This window comes from Hypanus sabinus, chromosome 7, assembly GCF_030144855.1.
Source record: "Hypanus sabinus isolate sHypSab1 chromosome 7, sHypSab1.hap1, whole genome shotgun sequence".
Classification (NCBI taxonomy): domain Eukaryota; kingdom Metazoa; phylum Chordata; class Chondrichthyes; order Myliobatiformes; family Dasyatidae; genus Hypanus; species Hypanus sabinus.
In genome coordinates, this window is record NC_082712.1 from 35000331 (window position 1) to 35028082 (window position 27752).

General features: G+C 41.1%; 1 protein-coding gene across 1 annotated transcript in view; it reads right to left on the minus strand.

The window, feature by feature from the left end:
- Window positions 1-27752, minus strand: part of LOC132396482 (cardiomyopathy-associated protein 5-like) — a 104896-nt gene that overhangs the window by 11881 nt on the left and 65263 nt on the right. The window contains exons 9-13 of the mRNA XM_059974023.1: window positions 26329-26478; window positions 23689-23838; window positions 20087-20234; window positions 17834-17967; window positions 14705-14819 (exon numbers count right to left, since the gene is read on the minus strand). Coding sequence (XP_059830006.1) covers window positions 14705-14819; window positions 17834-17967; window positions 20087-20234; window positions 23689-23838; window positions 26329-26478 — 697 coding nt within the window. The remainder of the gene's footprint in view (window positions 1-14704; window positions 14820-17833; window positions 17968-20086; window positions 20235-23688; window positions 23839-26328; window positions 26479-27752) is intronic.

The following is a 27752-nucleotide window of genomic DNA, read 5'->3' on the forward strand; positions in this document are numbered from 1 at the left end:
AGGTATAATCAAGGTAGTTATGGGAGTCAGTGGGTTTATAGAAGATGTCAGACCAAGAGATGAAGAAAGGGGAGAGAAGTGTCCGAGATGGACCAAGTGAATTCGAGGGCTAGGTGAAAGTTAGAGGCAAAGTTGATGAAATTGACGAGCTCAGCATGGGTGCAGGAAGCAGCACCAATGTAGTCATCAATATAGCAAAGGAAAAGTTGGGGAGCAGTACCAGTATAGATTTGGAGCATAGACTGTTCCACATAACCCATGAAGAGGCAGGCATAGCTAGGGCCCATGCGAGTGCCCATAGCTACACCCTTGGTCTAAAGAAAGTGGGAAGAGCCAAAAGAGAAATTATTAAGTGTGAGTACCAGTTCCGCCAACCAGAGGAGTGTGGTGGTGTTGGGGAACTGGTGTGGTCTATTGTCCAGAAAGTAGCGGACGGCTTTGAGGCCTTCTTGATGTGGAATTGAAGTGTATCAGGATTGGACATCCATGATGAAAATGGATTCGGGGAACTGGAAGCTATTGAAGAGCTTCAAGTTCACATCACCGAAGACCTTGTGGTCTGTACACACTAGCTGTGTGGTGAAAAAGGCACAACAGCGTCTCTTTCACCTCAGGCGGTTGAGGAAGTTTGGTATGCGCCCCCAAATCCTAAGAACTTTCTACAGGGGCACAATTGAGAGCACCCTGACTGGCTGCATCACTGCCTGGCATGGGAACTGTACCTCCCTTAATCACAGGACTCTGCAGAGAGTGGGGCAGACAGCCCAGTGCATCTGTAGCTGTGAACTTCCCATGATTCAGGAGGTTTACAAGGACATGTGTGTAAAAAGGGTCTGTCGGATCACTGGAGACCCAAGTCATCCCAACTACAATCTATTCCAGCAGCTACCATCTGGGAAGCAGTACCACAACATAAAAGCCAGGACCCACAGGCTCTGGGACAGCTTCTTCCACCAGGCCATCAGACTGATGAACTCACATTGATTTGAAGGTACTCTGTATTACATTGACTGTTCTATTTATTATAAATTACTATGATTGCAAATGGCACATTTAGATGGAGACCCAACATAAAAGATTTTTACTCCTCATGCATGTGAAGGATGTAAGAAATAAAGTCAATTCAATTCAGTTCTACACAGGAGCAGTTCACAGAGGTGACACCAATGATTTTAATGTATTGACTATATGTTAAAAATGTCACGTGTAATCAAAGGTTAGGATAGCCAGTAAACTGGCTGAGTTTGGATTCCTAACATCATGTGGAAAGAATTTCGATGAACACGTTGAGTACTGTCAGCACTTTTATTCCTTGGTTATATGTTTGTCTCCAGAGGAAACACAATCGATCTACGGCCATCCTTAATATATTGTTCCACTGAGAGCTTTGCAGCCAAGAACAAGAACGTTGCTCTGTGAAGTGGGAATTGCTGATCGTGTCAGGGCTCTTTCATCCCCCCAATGATAGAGTTATACATAATGGAAAGAGGCCTTTAGGCCCTACCGGTCCATGCCGACTAAGACACCCATCTCAAATAGTACCCTTTGCCCGCTTTTGACCCATATTCCTCTAAAACTGTCCTATCCATATTCCTATCCACAGGATTATAAATGTTGTTAATGCAGCAGCCTCAACCACTTTCTCTGGCAACTCATTCTATGTATGAAATTCCATATCATTTCATAAATATTCCACTCCCCACCATCAAAAGTAAGACAGCCTGATAACAATGTAAATAATACTATCCTTCCCTTCCAAATGCCAGATCTTCTGCCAACTGCCTACTCATTTTTAAATTTATAACAAACATCATGAATGCAGGCAAAGCTAGAAGGGAAAGATCAGGCACCGCAGATGGTAATGTTATTAAAGATTGTGAAGCCTGAGACCAAGTTCCAGCACAGAAATTCCAAGTGCACAATAGGTGCAGGTCATCTGGACCCTCAAATGTACTCCCCCCCACCCCCACACCACCGACCCACCTACTAATCCAATGCTGGCATCAACTCAGTCTTTGTGTTACGTAGTTTCCCACAGCCCTCAGGTCTTCAAGCTTTAAAATATTTAACCTTAAGTACATCTCATCATCTGGCTTTGACCGCTCTCTAGGCCGTGGAATTCCTAAAGTTTACTATCTCTGAATAATTAAGCGTTTTAAGTACCATGAATTTGCTTGATTATCTCAAAAATATATCTATTTTCTTCATGTCCTTTTAAAAAACAAAATGTAGTGTCCTTACTTGGTCTGACCTATATAAGACTACAAACAGATAGCTCTGTGGTTAACTGTCAGCTGATCTCTGAAGTGGTCCAGCCAGCCTGTTATGTTTTGTAACAGGAGTCCAAAATTCAGGTCTAACTTTGAGTTGACTTTAAGCAATGTGTGCATGTATCACATATAGATAGAAGGATAGATAGATACTTTATTGATCCCAGAGGAAATTACACTGTCACAGCAGCATTACAAGTGCACAGATATATAAATATTAGAAGAGAAGCAAGAAAGAATAAAAAAGTTACCTCAAACAGTCTAACAGGAGGGGGGTCATCAGTTCCCTGGCTTTAGACTGAGTCTAAGAACATAGAGTGATTTCATGTAGTGCTCTTTGAAGCAACACAGTTGTCTTAGTTTATTACTAAAAGTGCTCCTCTGTTCAGGCAAGGCGGCTTGCAGAGGGTGAGAAACATTGTCAAGAATTGGCAGGATTTTCCATAGGGTCCTTTGTTCTACCACAGCATCCAGTGTGTCCAGTTTGACTCCTATAACAGAACCAGCCTTTCTAATCAATTTATTGAGCCTGTTGGCATCATCTGTGTTGATGCCATTGCCCCAGCACACCACCACATAGAAGATCATACTGGTGACAACATGTGAAGGAGAGGCCAGCAAACTCCAAAGGATCTCAGTCTCCTCAAGAGTAGAGGTGACTCTGGCCATTCTTGTACACAGCCTCTGAGTTGGAGCTCCACTCCTGTCATCCAGATGCACCCCCAGGTACTTGCAGGTTCTCACCACATCCACATCCTCACTATCAATAGTAACAGGGAGCAGTGCAGTCTTGGTCTCCCTAAAGTCCATCATCATCTCCTTTGTCTTATTAATTCTGAGCTGCAGATGATTCAGCTGGCACCGTTTCAAAAAGTCCTCTACCAGGGCCCTGTATTCATCCTCCTGTCCTCCCTTATACACCCAACTATTGCTGAGTCAGAGGACTTCTGCAGATCACATGACTCAGTGTTGTATTGAAAGTCCGAGGTATACAGGGTAAACAGGAAGGGAGCCATTATAGTCCCCCCTGGGACCCCAGTGCTGCTTATAGCCATGTCTGATGCACAGCTCTGAAGTTGCACAAACTGTGGTCTGCCAGTTAGGTAGTCCATTATCTGGGATACAATGGAAGTGCCAACCTGAAGTGAACTGAGTTTCTCCCTCAGCAATGAAGGCTGCATGGAATTGAAGGCACTTGAGAAATAAAAAAAAATATGTTCCTCTTATCTGCTTATCCAAATGGGAGTAGGCTTTGTTCAGCGGGTAGATGACAGCATTGTTGACTTCAATATGCCTCTGGTAGGTAAACTGCAGAAGATCGAGGGCTGATCTGACCGGGGGTTGGAGGTAAGCCAGGAACAGCCTCTCTAGGGTCTTCATGATGTGTGAGGTCAGGTCCACTGGACAGTAGTCATTCAAGATTTTCAGTTAGCCTTTCTTGGGTACTGGGACCACACATGATGTTTTCCACACAGTCATGTCCCTTTCTAGGCTGAGACTCGGATTGCAGCCATGTTTCACAATGTCATAACGGAGTGAAGACATATACAATTTACATATATATTTATATATCACCTGTAATGATTTTTAAAAGAAAAACCATAGGACATTCACTGCATAGTGAAGTTTTATATTGTTCCATTCAGGCTTAAAGATTTAATCACAGTGGAGGATTTCTTACTCTTGTGGAGTATAACTTTTTTCTTCACTCTGCTTGGCAGATGAGACTTGTGGCTGTGAAACCAATTTCAGGTTTTGGAGCCTCCTCCATGATGATTGTAGGAGTTGACTGCAGAAATGGTTCTGACAGCTCCAGTGATTTGTATTCTCATTTTTTTTTCTTCTTCTAGTTTGTGAATCCTGATCTTGATCCATGCATTTAGTTCACTGAAATATTCTCTTATTAATCTTTCTATTGCTCCTTTTCCAATTTGATCTCTCCTCTTGGTTTCCTCATCCAAATCATCTGATGAATCTTCTATTTTCATATCTTCATTGACTCCTTTCTTCATGGCCTTCCATTCATCCAGCTGGGCTTTGGTCTTGGCATCTACTTTTACAAAACAGCTTTTTGTCTCCCACTTGGAAGTTCACGTAATAGCCTTAATGCATGCAGAGTAGATTCTAGTTCTTTATATTCACAAAAGTCAAATGTTTGCAACTTTCCTGAAGCTCCTTGAGCTCTTTTCCAGCTTAAAACCAAGCCTCATTCACAAGTAACTGCCCAATAAACATATCAAAGGTTTTCTCAGATATGTTGCCTACAAAATCAGTTGTAGTCAGACCAATGTTTCCATTAATTTCACAATTCTTCTGAGCAGCATGGTCCTTCCTTTGTCTAATATTCTTTCCAACCAGAGCACAGAGGTTGACACCAAAACCTGTTTGTGCTCTGTTGAGCAATTTTTCATAGTGTACGGCATGGAGACAGTTGTGGCATCATTCAGTACCTTGTTTAATTCACTTTCAGTTGACTTTATTGCAGGGAACGTGGCATGCAAATTGTGGATGGATCTCCAATCTCAGCCAATCAAGTCCCAACAATGCTGGTCCTCCTGTTTCTATTACATGCAAACTCAATGGTTGTTTCATTTCACTCACACGGATTTCATTCCCACAGGAGTAATCTTTTCTCCAGTATAAGTTCTTAGTTGGATACCTGCAGGCTTCAGTTTAGCATCTTCAAAATGCTATTCAAACTCATTTTGTGGAATGACTGTAACAGCTGAGCCAGCTTCCAATTCCATTTTAATTAATTTGTTGTTCACTTTTGGTGTGAGCCATATTGCTCGTCTATTGTTAGTATTCATATTGAAAATCTCAAGGGTACCCAGTCTTGTGTCACTCTCACCATTCTCAGATTTTTCATCAATGGCATGCATATTAGTGCTCTTCTTGAAACTGCAACTTGACTTTTTATCTTTTTCTCTTCTCTGTGCAGTCCATTTGTTTTTGTCTGCCTGACATGATTCTTTGTATGTGATCTACTTTGTTGCACTTTCTGTGAGTTCCGCCTTAAATCCACAATTATTTGGTGTATGTGAGTCCCTGCCACAACGATAACACAATTTGTTTGGCCAGGCTGATTTACGTTTAGATGCTGCAATTTTATTCATGTTCACTTTCATTCCTGGTTGCAACTCAATTGCATCTCGGTCTGTGGTTTCCATTGAAACAGCAATTTCAATTGCTCTTTTGAATGCAAGTTGTGCTTCTGTTAGGAGCTGCTTTTGAATGCTTTCTTTTAAGATTCCACAAACTAAATGATCTCTTAGTGTATCATTAAGCCCATTACAGAACTGACAATGCTCAGACAATCTCTTCAATTCAGCCACATATGCTGAAATGGAATCCCGCTCTTCTTGTTTCTGCTTATGAAACCCAAAGTGTTTTGCAATCAACAATGGCTTCAGTTCTAAGAGTTCTTGAGTTCTTGCATTACACTGACAATATTACCAAAGCTCATTTCTGCTGGTTTGGTTGGAGCAAACTGTATACCCTTTGCACTTGGCAAAATTGGCATTTGCTTCTCAGTGGCTATTTCATCTGCTTCAAAATACTGTTCAGTATACATAAGCCAATTACTGATTGTGTAATCAAACTCGTCAATCTCTTCAATGTAGCCAGCCATTTTTGCTTTTTTTTAATGATTATTATCATCCAGTACTCACTTTTTAATGAATCATGAATTCTTCCATTTATGGCCTTTATTTTCTCTGCATGTGCTGGGCTGTGTTTTTCACTCACCGTGTTTTTTTTTCAGTTCAAACGATTCCCTGCATTTGAATGGGTCTGCACCCATCTCCGGCTCATTTCAAAAATACCTTGTTGCCAATATTATGTTTCTATAACTTCAAATATTAAACTAATTCAAAGGTACAAGAGTCCAAAATGCGAGTCTAATTAAGTTTACTTTAAATGAGACACACACACACAAACACACTACGTTACTTAAATATTAAATGCACAACTAAATCAAGTCTCTACAAGGGGTTCAAGCAGGCAACTGATCACCCTTTCCTTGGGGAAATTAGGATGAATAATAGTGCTATCTATACTAGTCACATTCTACAGATACAGATTTTTTAAACAAAAATCTCCCAGGTCCATTTGAAATAAGAGGGATCTTGGCAACTGAAACTTCCGTTACCACTGGTGGTAAGTGAGGACTTGGCAGCCGACAGGTTGAGCACTGAGTTGAATGGATGTGCTGGATGACGTAGGGCAGGAAATAAACAGCAGGGCTTTGCAAAACCTGTAGCTAATGGACAATGGAGCGTGAAATGCTAGAAAACAGAGTTGGGGGGTTCAGCAGGAGTAAAACTGTTACACTGGTAGGGTGAAATGAACTAACAAATATGATTTGTTATGCATTTGATTCAGTACCTTATTTAAATTTGGACCATAAGCACAAAAGGTTCTGCGGATGCTGGAAATTCAAAGCAACACACACAAACTGCTGGAGGAACTCAGCAGGTCAGGCAGCATCCATGGAAACAGTTGATGTTTCAGGCTGAGACCCTTCTTCAGGACTGGAAAGGAAGGGGGAATATGCCAGAATAAAAAGATGAGGAAAGGGCAAAGAGGACAGCTAGATGTGATAAGTGAAGCCAGATGAATAGGAAAGGTAAAGGGCTGGAGAGGAAGTAATCTGATGGTGAGAAGAGTGGACCATAGGAGAAAGGGATGGAGGAGGGGCAACGGGAGGTGTGGAAGGGGGTGTTAGATAGGCAGGTGAGAAGAGGTAAGAGGCCAAAGTTAACGATAGAAGAATTGGGGAGATGAAGGGAATTTTTTTACCGGAAGAAATTGATATTCATGCCATCAGTTGGAGATAGCTCGGACAGAATATAAGGTGTTGGCACATGGACCAACATGTCAAAAAGGGAATGGGAATGGGAACTAAAATGTTTGGCCACCAGGAAGTTCACTTTTGGTGGATGCAGCCGAGGTGCTCGATGAAGCACTACTCCAATTTGTAACGGGTCTCACCAATGTAGAGTTGGCTGCATTGGGAGCATTGGACACCACAGCCGACCCCAGCAGATTCACAGGTGAACTGTTGCCTCACCTGAAAAGACTGTTTGTCCCCTGAATGGATGTGAGCGGGGAGGTGAATGGGCAAGTGTAACACTTTGGCCACTTGAAGGGATAAGTGCTGGGTGGGAGATTAGTGACGAGGGACAAATGGACAAGGGAATCACAGAGGAAGTGGAAAGCAGAGAGTGGGGGGGTCAAAGGTAAAGATGTGTTTGGTGGTAGGATCTCTTTGGAGATGGCGGACATTCTGAAGGATGATGTGTTGGATACGAAGGCTCATGGGGTGGTAGGTAAGGTTAAGGCGGCAGGAAGACGAGGTGAGCGCAGATGTCCGGGAAATGGAGGAAATGTGGGTGAGGGCAGCATCAAAGGTGGAGGAGGGGAAACCCCATTCTTTGAAGGAGAACATCTCTGATGTTCTGGAAAGGAAAACCTCAGGCAGCATCAAAGGAGGGGGAGGCGAAAACCTGTTCTTTGGACAGTATCAATGCTGGAGGAGGGTGGAGAACACAAACGTAAAATGCTGGAGGAACTCAGTAGGCCAGACATCATCAATGGAGGGGAACAAACAGTCCTTCATCAGGACTGGAAGGATGGAGGAAGAAGCCAGAATGAGAAGGTAGGGGGAAGGGAAGTACAAGTTGGCAGGTGATGGGCGAAGACAGGGGAGGAGTACATGGGTTGGTAGCACTTTATGTGTATTACTTTATATTTGAATGAATTCTGTCTCCATCAAATCTGCACATAATTGAGGAGGCTTTGGAGTGTCTCTACTAAAAGTCATATTGTTGTGATTTTACAATGATAGAACGAAGGAATCTTTGAAGTGAAGAGGAAATGGAGTTGAGATTTAGCTCCAGCCTGAACGAGGCACTAAGGGTGATATATAGCACTTTGGCCCAGGTGAATGACTGACCAAATGTTGATGGGAGGCTGCTTGTGTTTGAGCTGGGGAGCAGTGTTACAGATGGTGTGGAAGCAACATTACTGAACTTACCAATGTCTACTAGGTGGAAGTTATGTCGCATGCTGACATAGAGTTAATGTGAACCGTGACCTTTGTTTTCAATCCACTGTTGCTGCCTTTGAGCTATTGAGCATTTCCAGTTTATTTTTTGTGTTTATGTCAGATTTCTAGCAGCCAGATATTGTAATTACTTTAGTCTGTTTAATGACATTTATTAAACCAATTCAGGCATGGTGCACTTTAGAGAGAAACAAATAGAACATTATGGAAGAGGTGAGTTGAGCATTTTGAAAAAGAATTTCATGAAGGTGGAGAAAGGGAATGCATGACAGAAGGAACGTTCCTATCCTGATGGCTGTAGCATTGCCATGAAGGTAAGGTGAGTGGGTTTAATGAATTCAATCAATATACTGGGTGAACCATATTGGATTGATTTCAAGAATGTGGCGAGTGGACGATTGAACTGATTGGGCCTCCTGTGCATGGAGGGCTCTCTCTTTTCACGCAGGCTGGCGCTCATCTCAGTGGGCACGGTTCGTTGCTCCTGCACTGTTAGTTACCCAGCATGTACTGTGGCTAATGTGACTCAGCGAAAACATTAATCCAACTGTGCGGTTGTCATTCTTGCTCTGCACATACTTAACACTGAAAATGAGAAGGGAGGGAGGAGTGGGAATTAAGTAGAGAGAGACTGAGATGAGAATTCAAGGTTAAGGTGGAAGGAGAAATTGAGAAGGAATAGAGATTCAGCAGAAAGGTGAAATGGCTTTGCTTTCCTGCACACAGAACCAGTACAAACAGCATCATAGTTTAGGATTATCATTCTACCCCAGGACAGTCCTCAAGTGTTAAGCAATACAGACTTGTAATGTCAAATCATATCTGAAAACTGGTGGCTACTCAATTGTGCAGCAGGTACAGTCAGACGTAGTTGAGGGAATTGAGAAAAGAATCAGAATCAGGTTTTATATCACTAGCATATGTCATGAAATTTGTTGTTTCATGGCAGGACTACAGAGCAATATGTAATATTTAAAAAATTATAAATACTGTATATATAAAATTAAAGAAGTAGTGCAAAAAGTAAAAAAGTGAGGTAGTGTACATGGATTCATTGCCAATTCAGAAATCTGATGTGGAAGGGAAGAAGCTGTTCCTAAATCATTGAGCGTGTGGCTTCAGGCTTCTGTACCTCCTCCCTGATAGTAGCAATGAGAAAAGGGTATGTTCTGGGTGGTGGGGAATTATTTCAGGGATTTTCTAAATCTTTTGCTGGTAATAAAGGTAACAGAAGAAGAGGTCAGGATGAGTTTCATCAAATCAACAGTGGATATGACATCAATGTTTATCAATTCAGAGCTAGCCATTGAACTTGGCATATAATGGATTTGTAATGGATTTCCATTGAAGTTAATAGAACCAAGGCTCAGGAGCAAAATAAAATGTAAATTCGCTATTATATGGTGCATCTAGAGGATGAAATTCCAGGCAGCTGTATGTCACTGTTCCTTCTAATGATAAATTTGACAAGAAATATCCCAGAGAGGAAACTGGAAAGAACCAATCTGCGTGTGTAAACTTCTAAATTAAGAATACAGTAAATGTAGTGAATCCACAGGCAATGGTTCACAACTCCACTTCTAAAGAGAGGGGAGATTTTCAAAGATAACAGAATGTGGCTCGAATGTTCATAGGGATAATCAATTGACACAAAATATAGCTTCTGGCAGCAGCTTAAATCACTGCGGGAAAAGTCATATGATTGGCCGACAGATCTCCGTGGATACTGGATACCCTTGATTGAATTACCAGCCAGTAACCCAGCTGAGGGAGTCTGATGAGGTAATGAATTGGCTCAAGAACCTTATGTTTGTCATCTGAGAATGAATTACCTTAAATCCACTGAGAGACAGATATTCATCATTTCTGAAATTTATACCTCACAGAAACTTTGGTAAAGAAACAGCTTCTTTGTTACGCATTCCTTTGGCGGGGAAATAAAGCATACCTTTGTGCTGTGTCTATTCCCCATTAAAAGGCGAGGGTATAAAGTGGTCTAGTCTTAATATTTATAATGAGAGTGTGCTCAAGCTAAGTCGCAGCAGTCTAGATGCAGAATCATTAAAAAAATACCCATTAGTTAACATTTTGTAAAATGGTTATATTGAAACTCTATGTACAAATTACATCTATTAAAATTCCTCAAAAACACTGCTATACTTCACCTCAGGTTTCTTGTCTAAGCCCTGCACTTGAAATAGCTCCAGGGGAACAGTGGAGCCTCTGAAACCAACAGAGACCAGTTGCAGTTCTTTTCTTAGCTTATCTGGTTCAGTTAGCTCATAGTATATGGACTGCATATTTGAAGATTACATCAAGGTAAGAGGAATAGTGAACAGTGAAAAAAAGCTATTAAAGCTTGCAATGGGATGTGGCCAACTGGAAAAATGGCCTGAGAAAAGGCAGATGGAATTTAAAGCAGACAAGTGTGAGGTTTTGCGCTTTGGGAGGACAAACCAGGGTAATTTTTATATAGTGAATGGAGGGATACTGAGGACTGCAGTAGAACAGAGATATCTAGAATACAGATCATAATTCCTTGAAAGTAGCAACATAGGTAGATAGAGTAATAAAGAGAGCTTTTGGCACATTGGCCTTCATAAATCAAAGTACTAAGTACAGTAATGGGCCATATTCAGGGATTCATCTTTGAATCTGAATGAATGCACCACAGTCACCGGCTTCATCAAGGCTTGTGGAAGAGTGTGTGCCTTTGAGAATATAGCAAGCAATCCAAGCTAGAAGCTGTGGATGAACCAGGAATTTCTTAGACTGCCGAGGCCAGGAACTGTGGCATTCAAGACTGGTGACCTGGAACTATACAAGTAGTTCAGGTACAAACTACAAAAGGCTATATTAAGATCAAATAAACAATTCCAATTGAGGTTAGAGACAAAATTGGATGCAAGTCAATTCTGGCAGGGTTTGCAGGCCATTACTTCCTACTAGGCAAACCCTAACATCATGAACGGCTCTGATGTTTCACTACCAGATGAGCTCAATGCCTTTCATGCACGCTTCACAAAGGAGAATAAAACTACATCTGTGTGCATCTCTGCACTAACCTGTGACCTTGTGATCACTGTCTCAGAGGCAGACGTCAGAACATCTTTTAAGAGGGTGAACTCTCACAAGGCATCAGCCCCTGATGGTGTACCCAATAGGGCTCTGAAAACCTGTGCCAAACGACGGGAGTGTTCAAGGACATCTTCAGTCTCCTCACTGCTGCAGTCAGAGGTGCCCAAGACCACCAGGATGAGCTGCCTCAATGAATATCACCCAGTGGCACTCACATCTACTGTAAAGAAGTGCTTTGAGAGGATGGTCATGGCTGGAATCAACTCCTACCTAAGCAAGGGCCTGGACTCACTGCAATTTACCTATCATAGTCTTAAATAGATCTTAAAGCTGATGCAATCTCATTGGCCTTCCACTTGACCTTAGATCACATGGAAAAAAGTAATACCTACGTCAAGCTGTTGTTTACTTGTACAGTTCAGCGTTCAACACAATTGTACCCTCAATTCTGATTAGTAAGCTCTCAAATCTGGGTGTCTGTCCCTCCCTCTGCAACTGGATCCTTGTCTTCCTCACAGGGAAGCCACAGTGTAGATTGGAAAGAACATCTCTTCTTTGCTGACAATCAACACTGGTGCACCTCAAGGGTGCGTGCTCAGCCCACTGCTCTACTCTCCCTATATCCATGACACTGTGGCTAGGCACAGCTCAAATGCCTTCTATAAATTTGCTGACAACACAACCTTTGTGTTGGCAGAATTCTAGATGGTAATAAGCAGACATACAGAAGCAAGGTAGATGAGTTGGTGGAGTGGTGTTGCAGCAACAACCTTGCACTCTGTCAGCAAGACCAAGGAATTGATTGTGGTCTTCAGGAAGGGTAAGTCGAGGGAACACATACCCGTCCTCATCAAGGGATCAACAGTGGAAAGAGTGAGTAGTTTCAAGTTCCTTGATGTCAACAGCCTCTGAAGGACCCACCATACTGATGCAATGACAAAGGCACAACAGCAGTTATATCTCACTAGGTGTTTGAGGAAACTTTGTACGACACCAAAGACACTCACAAATTTCCACAGGTGTACTGTGGAGAGTATTCTAACTGGTTGCACCACTGTCTGGTTTGGAGGGACTACTGCACAGGATAAGGAAAAAGCTGCTGGAAGTTGTAAACTCAGCGAACTCCATCATGGGCACAGGCCTCCCCAGCATCCAGGACCTTCAAAAGATGATACCTCAAAATGGTGACATCCATCATTAAGCACCCTATCACAGGATATTTCCCTCTTCTCATTACTGCCATCAAGAAGGAGACACATTCAACGATTCAAGAACAGCTTCTTGTCCCCTATTCCTGACATCAGATTTCTGAATAAACAATGAATCTGTGAACACTAGCTCATTTTTTTTCTCTTTCTTTTTACACGGATTTAATTTATTTATATTTTTTATTGTTATAATTTATAGCTTTTTATAATTTTGTTTTGCAATGTGCTGCTGCCGCACAGCAACAAATTTCACAACATATGCCAATGATATTAAACCCAATTCTGATTCTGATTCAGAGGTTTAACTGTTATGCTGAAGCTGTATAAGATGTTGGTGAGGCCCATTCTGGAGTATTTAATGTAGTTCTGGTCACCTTCTACAGGAAAGATCGCAATAAGATTGAAACAGTACAATAGCATTCAGAAAGATGTTGCTGGGATTTGAGAACCTCAGTTATAGGGAAAGGTTGAATAGGTTAGGACTTTATTCCCCAGAACATCAGAGAATGAGAGATTTGATTGAGGTACAGTAAACAAATTTATGAAGGATATCAATGGGATAAATACAAGCAAGCTCTTTTCACAGAGGTTGGGCGAGACTAGAACTAGAAGTCATAGGTTAAGGGTGAAAGGCGATATATTTAAGGGAAACCTGAGGGAGAACTTCTCTCAGAGGGTGGTGAGAATGTGGAATGAGTTGCCAGAAGATGCAGGGTCACTTTCAACACTTGAGTGAAATTTGGATAGGTACATGGATAGAGAAGTATGGAAGGTGATGGTTCAGGTGCAGATCGATGGGACTTGGCAGAATAACAGTCTGGAATGGACTGTAGTGCTCAATGACTCTATAGTCATATAAGCTGTGAGAACTTGGAAAAACATGGTCACATATAGGAGGCCCCTTTGGAGAGCAGACTACAAAATCAGTGAAGCAACCAATTATTTTTACTAATCTTGTTCAGTTCCTTTGTTCGGACAGGGTCTTAATCCTTTGTTCGGACAGGATCTTAATCTCCACCACAGGCATCTTTTTAAAATTTCATCCTAGTTCCTATTTAGTTGTTCTGCACACCCCAAATCACGCTGCACAACTGACAGGGCAGGAGGAAGATCTGAAAACTCAGTGAAATGAGTGACTGGGAATTGCAACAGGATAGTCAGAGCATTAGGCATTCAGAATTTACCAAAAGTAGAATGGCTTTACTCAGCTCGGAGGGCATGGGCTCAACGTGCCCATGATGGCCCTCAAAAAGAATTCAGTAACTCTCATTCAACTTCCCTTCATCTACATTCAAATATTATTCCATTTACTTTTTGAAAGTTACTGTTAAATCAGCTTCCAATCCCCTAAGGCCATGCACTCCAGTAAACAACAAGCACATTTCTGGCCAACAGTTTTGTTAACTGCCCTGTGATCTAGTTTGGTGGCTCACTGTCAACTATAGTTTCATACCAATCTCCCTATGAGGTTAAATGTGTTCTGTAATACAAGGTGCTGTTGCTGCTTAGGGAAGGGATTGTTAAGTTGTTAAGGTACAGCATCAGGGAGGAAGTTTTAGTTCTTTGTTGGGGTTCGACCAAATCACTGATTAGAGTATGATGGAATTGTTCTTTTGAAGACATGAGAGACATTTAATGCTGGAATCTGGAACAGCACAAAGTGCTGGAGGAACTCAATGGGTTAAGGAGCAGATCTGGAGGGACAGTTGATATTTTGGGTCATCTGGACTGGAAACAGAGAGTATAAGCAGATTGAGAGAATGAGTGGAGCAAGATCTGGCAGGTTATATGTAGAGACAGGTGTTGGAGGAAATAGGCAAATGAGGGAGGGAGGAGAGTAGGAAAGTGAAAGAGGAAAATGGGGGAAAGGGTCAGGGGGGAGCAGTTACTGGAGTGAGCGAGCTAGGGCTTTTCTCTTTGGAACAAAGGAGGATGAGAAGTGACAGCATTTGATGTTCCTGCAACCTGCATTGAGCCTTGACCTGACAGTGAAGGCTGACACATGTTGGTATGAGAACATGTGTATGGAATGGGAAGTGGAATTAAAGTGAAATTGTTCTTTTCGTGCCATGGCTACTTACTCAGTCAGTGGATTCTCATTTTCCATAGCTTGGTCATCAAAGTGAATTACTGTCCCATCTTCAGACAACTGCATACTTGGAGGGATTGTTTCTTTGTTCAGATGAAAGCGAGTACCTATTCAATGACAAATGATTTTAAAACAAAGTTTTATTCTTCTATAACATTCAACACATAAATATAGTCCTTAACATCCACTCATCTCTTTTGCCAGCTTCAAATCTGGTCAAGAACTATAGGCAACAAATCACAGCTTCTCTTCCTGAGCAGGATGCAAGGTCTCTGTGTGTATTTCATTGTCAATCATTCCGTATCTCAAGTTATGTATCCAGACATACCCCGGGGTTCTCAGAAAAGGGAAAGAACAAGTCCAAATTCAATTTCCTGCTTTCATAGTTTTTTAACTTTTGACTTTCAATACGATGTAATACAGTCTTGAATTTCAATTCTTTCCTCTGTTGTGAATCAATTCTTAATTCCAGCTACATTAAATGTGTTTACCCCCTTCTTGCTTCTAATGACATATCTGGTTAAAATTTAAATGCTACAGTTTAATTTCTTTGCCTATAAAGCTCTCAAACCATATTTGCCATGCCTATGCATATTAACGGTCAATAAAATCTACTCTCTCTATCAAACAAGCTCTCCTTAAGCAAGTCCGTCAACGTAGAAGATAGAACACAGAAAAGTACAGCACAATACAGACCCTTCAGCCCATGATGTTCTGCCAACCTTTTAACCTACTTCAAGATCAATCAACCCCTTCTATCCCACAAAGCCCTCTTATTTTTTCATACATTGCCTAAGGGTCCCTTAAATGTCCCTAATATATCCGCCACTACCACCACTCCTGCCTTTGCATACCGCGCATTTACCATTCTCTGTGTATAAGGCTTACCTGTGACATCTCCCCAATATTTTCCTCTAATCACCTTAAAATCATCCCCTCTCATATTAGCCATTGCCAAGCTGGGAAAAAGACACTGTCAGTCCACACTGCCTATGCCTCTTATCATCTTATATATTTTTATCAAGCCACCTCTCATTCTCCTTCGTTCCAAAGAGCAAAGCCCTAGCTCACTCAAACTTTCCTCATTAGACATGCTTTCTACTCAAGCCAGCATCTCCTCTGCAGCTTCCACATCCTCCCTATAATTAGGTGGCCAACTCAATTTCCCAACTAATGAAGGACAACACAGCATATAACCAGCCTATCAACTTGAATGGCAACTTTGAGGGAACGATGGATGTGGAACCCAAGATCCCTCTGTTCCTCCACACTGCTACGGAATTTACCTTGTTCTCTGCCTTCAAATTTGCCCTTACAAAGTTATCACCACATTTTTCCAGATTGAACTCAATTTGCCAATTCTCAGTCCAGCATGGCATCCTATCAATATCCTGTTGTAATGAAGACAACCTTCTATATAATCCACAATGCCACCAACCTTAGTGTCATTTGCAAACTTACCAAGCCACATTTCCACTTTCTCACCCAAGTCATTTATAAAAATCACAAAGAGCAGGGGTCCCAAAACAGATCACCACGGACCACCACTAGACATAGACCTCCAGGCAGAATACAATCCATCTATTACTACCTCGTACCTTCTATGAGAAAGCAATTTCTGAATCAATGCAGCCAAGTTTCCCTGAATCCCAAACCTCCTGACTTTCTGAATGAGCCTACTGTTAAGGAGTATTCTAGAGTCATGTGAATGCAGATTTTAATTCAAACAAGAACCAGTCTTCAGCCCTTAATGTGGATTGTAAATTGCAAGGAACAAATTGAAGTTAAAAGCACACCTCTGCACTATACATGGAGCAGTATACTATCCACTCCATAATGTACTGGTTAGGCACAGGAGCACATTCAGCCAGAGACTAATTCCACCGATGTAACACTGAGCATCATAGGAAACCATTCCTACCTGTGGCCATCAAAACTTTACAACTCCTCCCTCGGAGTGTCAGACACCCTGAGACAATAGGCTGGTCCTGGACATATTTCCACTTGGCATGATCATTATTATTATTTAATTATTTATGGTTTTATATTGCCATATTTCTTCACTATTCTTGGTGCGTCTGTAATGAAACCCAATTTCCTTCGGGATCAATAAAGTATGTCTGTCTGTCTGTCTAAGAGATATGGCTTGCAAAATGGTGACCATGAAATGCTTGCATATGTATCAGGCGAATATTAAGACAATGGGATTGTGTAAATTGGCCTGCATCAAACTTTGCTAAATTATTTGCACCATTGTGACTTGAGTTCAAACTGGAAGACCAGGCTGAGTTCCTCCAGCATTTTGTGTGTGTTGCTCGGATTTCCAGCATCTGCAGATTTTTTTTTGTTTGAGATCAGATTGATGTTGTCACTTAGCAGTTCAAACATGGTCACAGGTATTATTGCAATCAATAGCTAATTTATTCTTTTGAGTACTCAGAGAGTTAGATTGCACAGATAGTAATCTTGGGCATCTAGCTCTTGGTCTTCAGAAGTTTGTAAAATATCTCTGTCAATTAGTTTGTCCCAGTATGGGTGCTTGAACATTCAGAGGTGTCTCCCACTCTGATCAAAGGAAGCATTGGCAAGCTAAAATATCAAAGTAAATGATGTCATTGTAACTATTGAAATTGTATTGAATCATCTGCTGTTAACCTTTGATTTGAAGGATATAAAAATGCGATGTACTTTTGGGCTTGTGAGACTCTACCAGGAGGATCTCCAGAAGAATGCCTGTTTGCCATGATGAACAGAGACGTCTGTGTCAACAGCTTCAGGTTCTCCGGTGACTCTGATCACAGTCACAACACCTACCATGGGGAGCCTTGTGGAAATCCTTACTAAAATCCATAAACACCGCATCCACTGCTCTACCTTCATCAATTTGTTTTGTCACATCCTCAAAGAAATCAATCAGGTTCATGAGGCTCATTTAGTTCAAAGCTACTCTGCTCTGGTTTCATTTCATTGACTGCTTTATTGCATTTCTTCCTTCCAGGCTAGCAAATAATGCAAATCCTCAACAAGCTTTGTTTCAAATAATTACTTAAATTAGATGAGGAAAAACTGTTTGAGATATCCAGCATTTTATTTTCAAATATTGTAACAATACATCTCCTACTTTTAGTGGAAATCAGTGCTGGTTTGCTTGTGTCACTGCATCCAAGACTGTTCACAGCTTTAACAAAGAACAGGAAGTTCTCAAGTGGGGGCAAGCTGACTGTCTGCTCACATCCTCGGATTCCTGCCATGGACCTGAAAGGAAAAACAAAAGGTTGGAACTGAAATTGGAGTTGAAATTGGTTTATTATTGTCACATGTGCCGCTGAAATTCAGAAAAGCTTGTCTTGGATACTGTTCATACAGTACAATTCATTGCATGATGTTGAAGGGTTTTGGCCCAAAACATTGACTCTTCCTTTCCATAAATGCCACATGACCTGCTGAGTTCCTCCTGCATTTTGTGTGATTTACTCATTTACAGTGAATTCAGATTGAACAAGGTAATACAATAACTATGCAGAATGAAGTGCAACCATTACAGAGGAGGTGCAGTGCAGTTAAGCAATAAAGTGCAAGGTCATAACAAGGTAGACCTTATCGTACTAAAGAATATCTAATACTCTTATAATAGTGGGGTAGAAACTATCAAAACTAACTAATGGAAGTCATAAACCTGCAGCTAAGATGACTTTCTAGCTTCTGTATTATTTTAAGTCATGGAACGTGTAGATTGCTGTCAACGTCTGCATTTACCATCTGTGCTTGTATCCTATTTCAGAGGGCAGCTAAGAGTCAACCACAGTGCAGTGGGTCTGGGATCAGATCAGCGTACAATCACAGATTTACTTCCCCACTGCACATTTTATGACATTCTGATATCTTTATAGTCACCAGTACTGATTTATTTAACCAGTTATGTTGCTATTAAGAGATTTGAAGGCATATCCGCTGATTATTAGTCTGCACAAGTGGTCTAGTAATAATATCTATACTACCTTGTCTCTACAGGTGTTAAATAATTCATATTATGAAATAACAGACAATGACCTCTGGGCACTTGACTATAATTAGCAATACAGACAACAAATATTGCTTTCATTTTCAAACTTAACATTAGAGCCAAAACACCTTACTTACGTATTAGGATTAGTTGGTGAGGCTTTTCCCAGAATTCAGATGATTAAGTCTAACTCATGATATGAGCATACAGTATAATCTAAACATGGGAAAGGGTGAGGGCGAGGGGGCAGTGAAGGGAATGGAGAGGAGGCAAAATATGACCCTTTTACTTCTTTCCTCTGATCTAGAGAGATCATGGTGGCTTTTTTTAAAAAAAAATGTGCTTGTGCATTTTGTCAATATCAGTACTTTCAACTGTTTAATGTTCCAGAACTTGAAAAGTACCCAATGCTGCTCCTTGGTTGGCAGATTTCAGAGATCATGAACCAGCTTTACAAGTCTTCCAAGCTTAGCAGCTTTATAAAGCTGAATCAATCTGTTCTGTTCACTGTGTGATTTTAATATCTGTCTGATGACGGGGTATAATCCAAATCACAGGGCCCTAAGTGACAAAGGCAAATTCTGTGAGGCCACATCAGATGCAATATCTAGGTGAAACAAGAGCATGGACCAAATGTGTATGAATGTGGGGTAACATAGAGGGAGAGGGAAAGATGAAGAAGGAAAGTTAGGAAGGAAAATGATAGGAAAGCGAAGGTCCTACAATAAGGAGTTTCACAAATGAGGCGAGAGAAAGGCAGGATATTGAGGACACAAGAGATGGATAAATGAAGAGTTACACATACAGTACAAAATGCTGGAGGGAATCAGCAGGTCAGGCAGCATCTATTGGAAATGAATAAACAGTCAACGTTTCAGGCTGAAACCTTTCATCATGAAGAGCTCCAGCTCCTTCCTCCCTAAGGCTGGTTTACCCTTCAGCATGGGGCAGCTCTGTCCAGGATGGTAAGAACACTGCGCCAGAGGCACACAGGGTCAGGGAATATTGTTGAGATGATCACCAATGTTGGAAGGTTTATTTAGACCAGGGAATCAAAGCTGAGGAAACTGCTGGCGAGGTCATTTTACTTCATTATTGGTAAATGCTTTATGTCCAGTGAAATGTTCACTTTCTTTACCTGTACCAGGTGTACTCTTTATCATACAATCTGCTCTAACCGCACCGCACTTGTACCAATGAAAACAGCTGTTTCCCATACAAGTGGAAGTGTGGAGCCACAGAGCATAAGATGTGTTCTAGCTGATAAAATACTTCACATTTGTAATTGCTTTTTAAAAAATTAGTAGAGAAGTTTTTTTTAAGAAAATAACAGTTGAATAAGAAGACTTCTCGACCAGGAGTCAAACTGACCTGAACTTCGATTTTTGATGATAGTTTTGTTTGTGAAACTCAAGGATGAAGAAGTCAATAGTATTGAGATCTCCAGAAGTCCAGCGGATAGTGGCACTGTCCCAGCACACAGTACAATCCTCGGCATTAATCATAGGTGCCGCTGGAACTACACAAGAGACAAGTCATAATAAGATTATGCAGCTTCATTTCCTGACTGTACAATGGCCACTTACTACTTTGTAAAAGGAAATCCTCAGTACGGGGAGAGCATGCTTTTCACCACCATCACAATGTACAAAACATAACGCTATCAGGCTGGGCCAATTTCATTACAAGCATCACATGATATCACACCCCATTCCACAGACTGAAAATTTAATTTCTGGCTAATGCTAAGTTTTAAGTTTTCTTTATGGGACATGGGTATCACCAGCAGATCAACAATAAATATTCATGACTAATTCCCTGAAAAGGTGATGATTGGACCAATAAAGCCCCAATGAGGAAGATTCTCCCACATAGTTGCTCATTCTATTGACATGTTCTATTTTTAATTATGATTTGTTACAACCATTTCAGAGGGCAGTTGAGAGGCAACTGCATTGGTCTGATCCACATAGTTGGACTAAGAGCAGCAGATTTCCTTAACCACTGGCTATCAACAAACAGATAGGTTTTACTGTACAGTCACCAAGGACGATACTGGCCTTTACAAAAAATACCCAGATTACTTCATAAACTGATTTTATAATCAGAGTTACACAACACAGAAACAGACCTATTGAGTCCACACCAACCTAAAGCATTAATTTCCATTAATTTCTTTTTATTCTCCTCACATTCCTATTAACTCCCCAGATTCGACCACTCACTGCCATGTTTACATAATTTACAGTGGCCAATTAACCAACCAACCTGCCAGCTTTTGGTACGTGGGAGGAAACCCACGCAGCTGAATTTGCTGCTAAGCAGTGGAGATTGGTATTTACTACATATTGCTAGTTTTGACAGCAATGTGGAAGAGGAAAAATAAAGTATTTTATGTTAACCCTTGATGGAATGTTTGTAACAGATATGACACTCCTTCTTGTTAAGGGATCTTGCTAATGAATAGACAACTGGATGAAACACTTGATGGAGGTGACACACCACAGCACAAATCAGCCCCTACATAACTGAAGGGTCAAATGGGAAGATGAAAAAAAGAGGAACAGCAACTCTATAAGTGACTGCAGCTCAGGCATCATTTGTAGAAAGAGGGAAATGTAGATTTAATGTATCTGCATAATGACCTCTCATTAGAAACTGCACTGGTGAAATATCATTCATGCGAAACGCTAACTGTTAATTATCTTTCTTCAATGTTAACTGCTTCACTCTCCATTAAGTGGCATTCGATCTGGAGCATATTTTCAGCACGTTCTCTTTTTATTTCAACACTGTAGGGTTTTGCCTTGGTCTTTCTGCCAACAACTAAGTTTGAAGCTTTTTAGAAAGAGACAATGATAGTCTCATGGGTGATCGAGTATCCAGTGGACTGTTCACAGAACTGGTTATGGATTTATGTTAGAAGTGCATTGTCAAGGCTGTCTTCATATGTGGAACAAATTCATGACTTCTATGGTTTAAACACTTCAGGAGGGAGCATCACTTCTTGTGAGACATGGTACAAAACCATTCTTTGCCAATTAAATGTTTCTTTTTTCTTAAAAAAAGAGATTAACACCTTCAGAAAGGGCAGTGAATATCTTGAGCCCAATACACTCCTCTCATTTGAAAGAGTGTGAATCAAAATCATGCATCAGTGTGCTCAATGGCTCTGAATTTTCTGTAACATGAATATATCAGATTCAAATCTATTGACAATTAATGTTAAACAGGTGATGGTGACCTAACAAAGAGATGTAATATAAACAGCATATTTAATGAAGATAAAATGTTTCAGGATCTTTTCTTCCCTAACTTCCATCGATTCCACTACCCAACAATAATAATGCTGACATGAACATTTCAGCAAACACGAGGAAATCTGCAGTTGCTGGAAATTCAAACAACACACACAAAATGCTGGTGGAACACAGTAGGCCAGGCAGCATCTATAAGGAGAAGCGCTGTTGACATTTCGGGCTGAGACCCTTCGTCAGGACAAAGGATCTTGGCCCGAAACGTCGACAGTGCTTCTCCTTATAGATGCTGCTTGGCCTGCTGTGTTCCACCAGCATTTTGTGTTGTTGTTTGAACATTTCAGCATTTCTGTTTTAACAGAGTGCCCCTTTAATCCAACTGGGATCTGCAGTTAGCTGCACCACCACAAGGTGAAGATCCTTAGAGAAGATGGCACCAGCATCCCTCTTTTCCTCAATCTTAGCTGAGTAACTGCAAGTGATGTTATTTCCAAGTAAAAAACTCAATGATTTGGTAATGGATCAGACACTTAATTTAAATGAGCAAAAACCAAAAAAATGCAGTTATGTGTGTACTTCTCAGCAGATGATAATTGTTTGTGAAATAACATTCAAGTTGTACAGAAATTGATCCAGTCATCATTAAAGCAAAAAGCCGGACATTAGCTCAGCAATTTAGAGTTAGCCTCACAGATTAAGCAGAGACTTATTTCAAATTTGTCAAGGGTCTGTGAACAAGTTGGCAAAATTCTGCTTCAAAGTGAACTGGTGAACTGTCCTGCTCGAGGTAATTCAAGAATTGAAAGTAAAATATCTCAAGAACCAGGAAGTCTCAGTCACACAAGAATTTTTTTTAAAACTAGCTTTCTTTGCTCAACAGCACAGGGTGGCACAGTAGCATAGTGGTTAGCACAGTACCAGCAACCCGGGCTCAAGTTCTGCTGCTGTCTGAAAGGAGTTTGAACATTCTCTCTGGGTGCTCCAGTTCCCTCCCATATTGCAAAGATGTATGAGCTGGTATGTTAATTTGTCACATGTGTATAATTGAGTGGCATGTGTTCATTGGGCTGGAAGAGCCTGTTACTGTGTTGTATGTCTTTAAATAAGCTCCTGAGGTACAGATAATTTGATGTGTTTCATCTTATGCAATCTCCTTTGTTCTTCTGAGAACCTCAGGAACGTCAGATTGTGATCTAGTCACAGGGGTGAGTGATACAAGAGAAATATGATCACAAATCCATTCTCACTTGATGTGCACATATGTAGTAAAGGCCATCGTATAGTGTTGTGGACTGGAGATTTGGCCATTGGAGTCCTCTCTAACCCAAAGAGACAACTGCCATCTATTGCAAACATGAGAAAATCTGCAGAAGCCAGAAATCCAAGCAGCACACAATGCTGGAGGAACTCAGCAGGCCAGGCAGCGCCCATATAAAAGAGTAAATGGTGGACGCTTTGGACCAAGAAACCTCAACTGTTCACTCTTTTCCACAGATGCCACCTGGCCTGCTGAGTTCCTCCAGCATTTGTGTGTGCTCCCACTTATTGTAGCTAATCCACTGCTCAGCTGGGTAAACTGCTCTTTGAATGAGTTTATTGAATAAAGAAGTAGGAAATCAACTCGTGGTGGCATTTACATGGAACTTCTAGCTAAAAGATAAAACACATTATCACCAAGTAGATTATTTTTCAGCCGCACCACTTGAACATACTCACCAGTTTGAATCATCATTTTCTCACTGGGCAAACTGCACCCAGCGAAGTTCACTGCCATCACCCAAACTAGATAACACCTGCTTGGCTCCAGATTGTCCAGAACGCAGTAACTTTCCTTCACCGCCATCTTATGTTCTTCAGTAGTACTCCCTTTAAGAAAAAAGTGAGAAAGTTGTATTGCAGCTTTATAAAATTCTGGTTAAGCTGCAGTTAGGGAACTGCATTACAGAATGATGTGGAGGGTGCAGAAGAGGTTTCCCGGGATTAGAGACTATGTGATACAAGGAAAGGCTGGACAAACTAGGCTAGTTTTCTCTGGGATGGTGGAGACTGATGGAAGATATGATAGAAGTTGATACAATTATGAGAGGCATCAATAGGCCACCATCAGGGTTGTAATACTGCAGGTCTAGCCCATCAGCGAGTTGTTCGTTGGTGGAGGAGCTGGACTTGGTGCAGACCGTGCTGCTGCCTGCTACAGAAAGGTGTCGGAGTCAGTGGTGTGCGGTCTAACAGGGAGTGAATGTCTTGGATGCTTTTCTTACAATCGTAAAATGCTGGTGGACATTGGTAATATAAAATACTGAGTGAATGGTTCACTGGTTAATCGGTGTGGGAGCTGTGTAGCCTCGGTTGTAGCGAAGTTAAGCATCATGCCATGGGCTTGCCTATTGCAGTCCACGAGGGTAAATGCTGGAGGCGGTGTGGAGTGGCATGTATGTTAAATTGGGGGCTGCCCCCCAATGTTCACTCAGTAGAACACAAATTCGATTGCATGTTTGTCTGGGGACTGCTGAGAACTGCTTGCTCCTGTCGACAATTCACAGGACAACGTGTTTTCCCAGGACTGAAATGGCTAACATGAGAGGGCACAGTTTTAAAGTGCTTGAAAGTAGGTACAGAGGAGATGTCAGGGATAAGTTTTTTATGCAGAGTGTGGTGAGTGTGTGGAATGGGCTGCCAGCGACTGTGGTGGAGGCGGATAAGATAGGGTCTTTTAAGAGACTCCTTGGTAGGTACATGGAGCTTAGAAAAATACAGGGCCATGGGTAACCCTAGGTAATTTCTAAAGTAAATACATATTCAGTACAGTATTGTGGGCCAAAGGGCCTGTATTGTGCTGTAGGTTTCCTATGTTTATATGTTTCTCTGTCACTCAGGTACTTGGGCGACAAATAATTTTTGAGAGACTGTATGTTTACTGCTGTCTTATATGTATTATATGTGTCTTGTGCCGTGTATGAATGCTGGGTCAGAGTTTTGCACCCAGGAGGAACATAATTTCATTTGGCTGTTTTTTTTTTCAGTATTCCTGCATGTTTGAATGATAATTGAACTTGAGCTTGAACTTGAAATGTCTAATACTGGAGGATATGTATTTGAGGTGAGAACAGGAAGGTTCAAAGGAGATGTGTGGGGGAGGTTTATTCACACATAGAGAGTAGTGGCTGCCAGGAATGGACTGCTGTGGTGGTGGTAGAAACAGATATGACAGGGGGGTTTATGCCAAGAATGGACGCCATTAGGTGTTGTTAGTTTAATTAGTTCAGCTGAAGGGCCTCCTCCTGTGCTATACTGTTTTATTTTCTATGCTCTAAGAACTATCTATTAAGTTTGTGCATTGATAAATGTGACTTCATATCTAATAATGCACTGGCTCTATAACAAAAGCTAGTTACTTTGCTTTTGATTTAACTTATATTTATCCATTGGACACATTAAAAGGTGGCCCTTTCAATATTTCATTTAATTTTCAGAAATTCATCACAAACTCTACTTTATGTAAATGCTTTATTACACATTTGGGTGGGAAAATCCAAAAATACAAACTTAGCTAGCGAGCAACTGCATGAGATCTTTCCACAATGTTTATCAACCTGCAAAGAATTGAATGACAGAGGAAATCTTTTACTTTCTGGGCTTGTATTTGCAAGATAAAGTCAGAAACAAGAGGTAGCAAAGCAGACACAATAGGCTGAATGGCCTAATTCTGTTCCCATGTCTTATAGCTCAGATCACATCTACGGCCAGAGAGAGATAAATAATAATCTCACTGGAGCTTCTGACGTAAAGTCAAAGCTTGAAATGTTTGTCTTTTCTCCCTTTCTACAGACATTAATTGACCCATTGAGAATTCCTAGCATCTTCTATATTTATTTCCAATTTCCATCTTCCAGTGTATTTCACTTTAGTTTGTGAGGCTCAGGAGATTAAATGGATAATTAAACAAAGGTATTCACGCCTCTCAAAGTCCAACCCTACGTTCCTTTCATGAGGGGGGAAACGGGTAAGGCTATCCAACAGGGCTCTGGTGAAGCTGTATAGGCCAGTCCCCTGTAACAGTGGATGCAATGGACTGCCAAAGTGTTGGTAAACTCCAACACTGACCAACTCAACCTGACCATCAATCACCTACATCAACCATCTGAATTATTTCCAATACCATCAACTTCTGAGGAAGATGGAGTTGGAGGTCATCAATGGCTTATGCTCCACTGGGAGCTAAGGGCCCAAGTAGGACTTTATTATTAATAAGATGCACTGTACATTATTGTAATTATTTAGCGATTTCTGTTATAAAGCTCATTGACGTATTGGAAACAGATCAAAAATGGACAATGATCAGTGTTGGGCCCTTACCACGTAGTTCTCGGCTTCCCTCAGAATGCTCCACACAGTACACCTGGAAATAATCAATGACATCTTCCTCTGCAACTGTCCAATAGACAGTTATTGTTGTGCTGGTTGCTGTATTTGGCTCTTGAGGTACAACTGTTGGAGAGTGGGGAACTGAAAAAAAATAAAATTCTGTGAGACAAATTAAAAATTTTATATGCTAAAAAATATACTCATCCTTTTAAGTGTTATTGGCATTCCTCTGTCATGAAATACTTTTCTTCCTCAGCCAGCATAGACTTGTAGGGCCAAATTGCCTCCCACATCATAAGAAAATAAGGGAATTTGAATTCCAGAAGGGAACATGCAATTGCAGTGATGCACATGACTATAAAAAGAAACTATAGTTGATTCCTTAAGGATAAGAGAGGAAACACAGTCTATAGGTTCTATGACTTGAAATAAGTCTTTCACAGTTCTTGGAAAGGATGAAATAATGACTAATGGCCCCATGAGAACTCCCATCTTCTGAATGGCACACGTTGGATTGCTATTGGTTGAAGTGTTATTTTGCAGAGAATTGGCAAAGTATTACATTATGATCAAGGCCCTCATATTAGTGGGGAGGAAGAAAGACTCGGAGAGGGCTGGGAATGTTGGAAAATTTTGAAAAGTTTCCTCAAGTCCTCAGTGAGTCCTGAAAGAGACAGCTTTCTTGGCAAGTCAACAGCTCCAAGCTTGAAGCAACTGCTGGGAAACTTACCCAACCCCTCTCTGCCATTGGCCAAATGCCACTAAATTTGTGCTCTGCCACTGACGGCAACACTGGACTTTCATTTAGACATTTTAAAGGATGTACGCTGAATGATATACTTTTAAACTTAAAAGGCAAAAATAGAATTAATTAACTGATGTCTGATATTTTGATCCATCCCTTTAAAAACTCATTCACCCAAGGAATGCAAGAGAAAGTGGATGCTCTAGGACAGGGGTTGGCAACCTTTACCACGGGGAGCCGCAGCACAGAGATGAAAGAGGCGCATGCGGCTCCGGAGCCGTGGGTTGCCGACCCCTGCTCTAGGATATCACCCTTGTCTCGCCAAGATGGACCACAAACACAATATGAAGTCACACAAACTCTGAATACTCTGGAGGTCATGTACTCGATGTCACTGACCTCTTGAGAATTCTAGCCACAGCCATATATTGATCAAGGATTAATTTTATTTGCCATATACATTCATTATTTCAAGGTTCAAGAAGATTCAAGATTGCTTAAAGGAGAACAAAACAATAGTTACTCTGGCTCCGACGCAACAAAAAAAAATGTAAGATAAAAAACACAATCAACTTTGCCCACAACTTCCACACTGCCCTCAAATTCACTCAGTCCATTTCTGACACCTCTCTCCCTTTTCTCAATCTCTCTGTCTCCATCTCTGGAGATA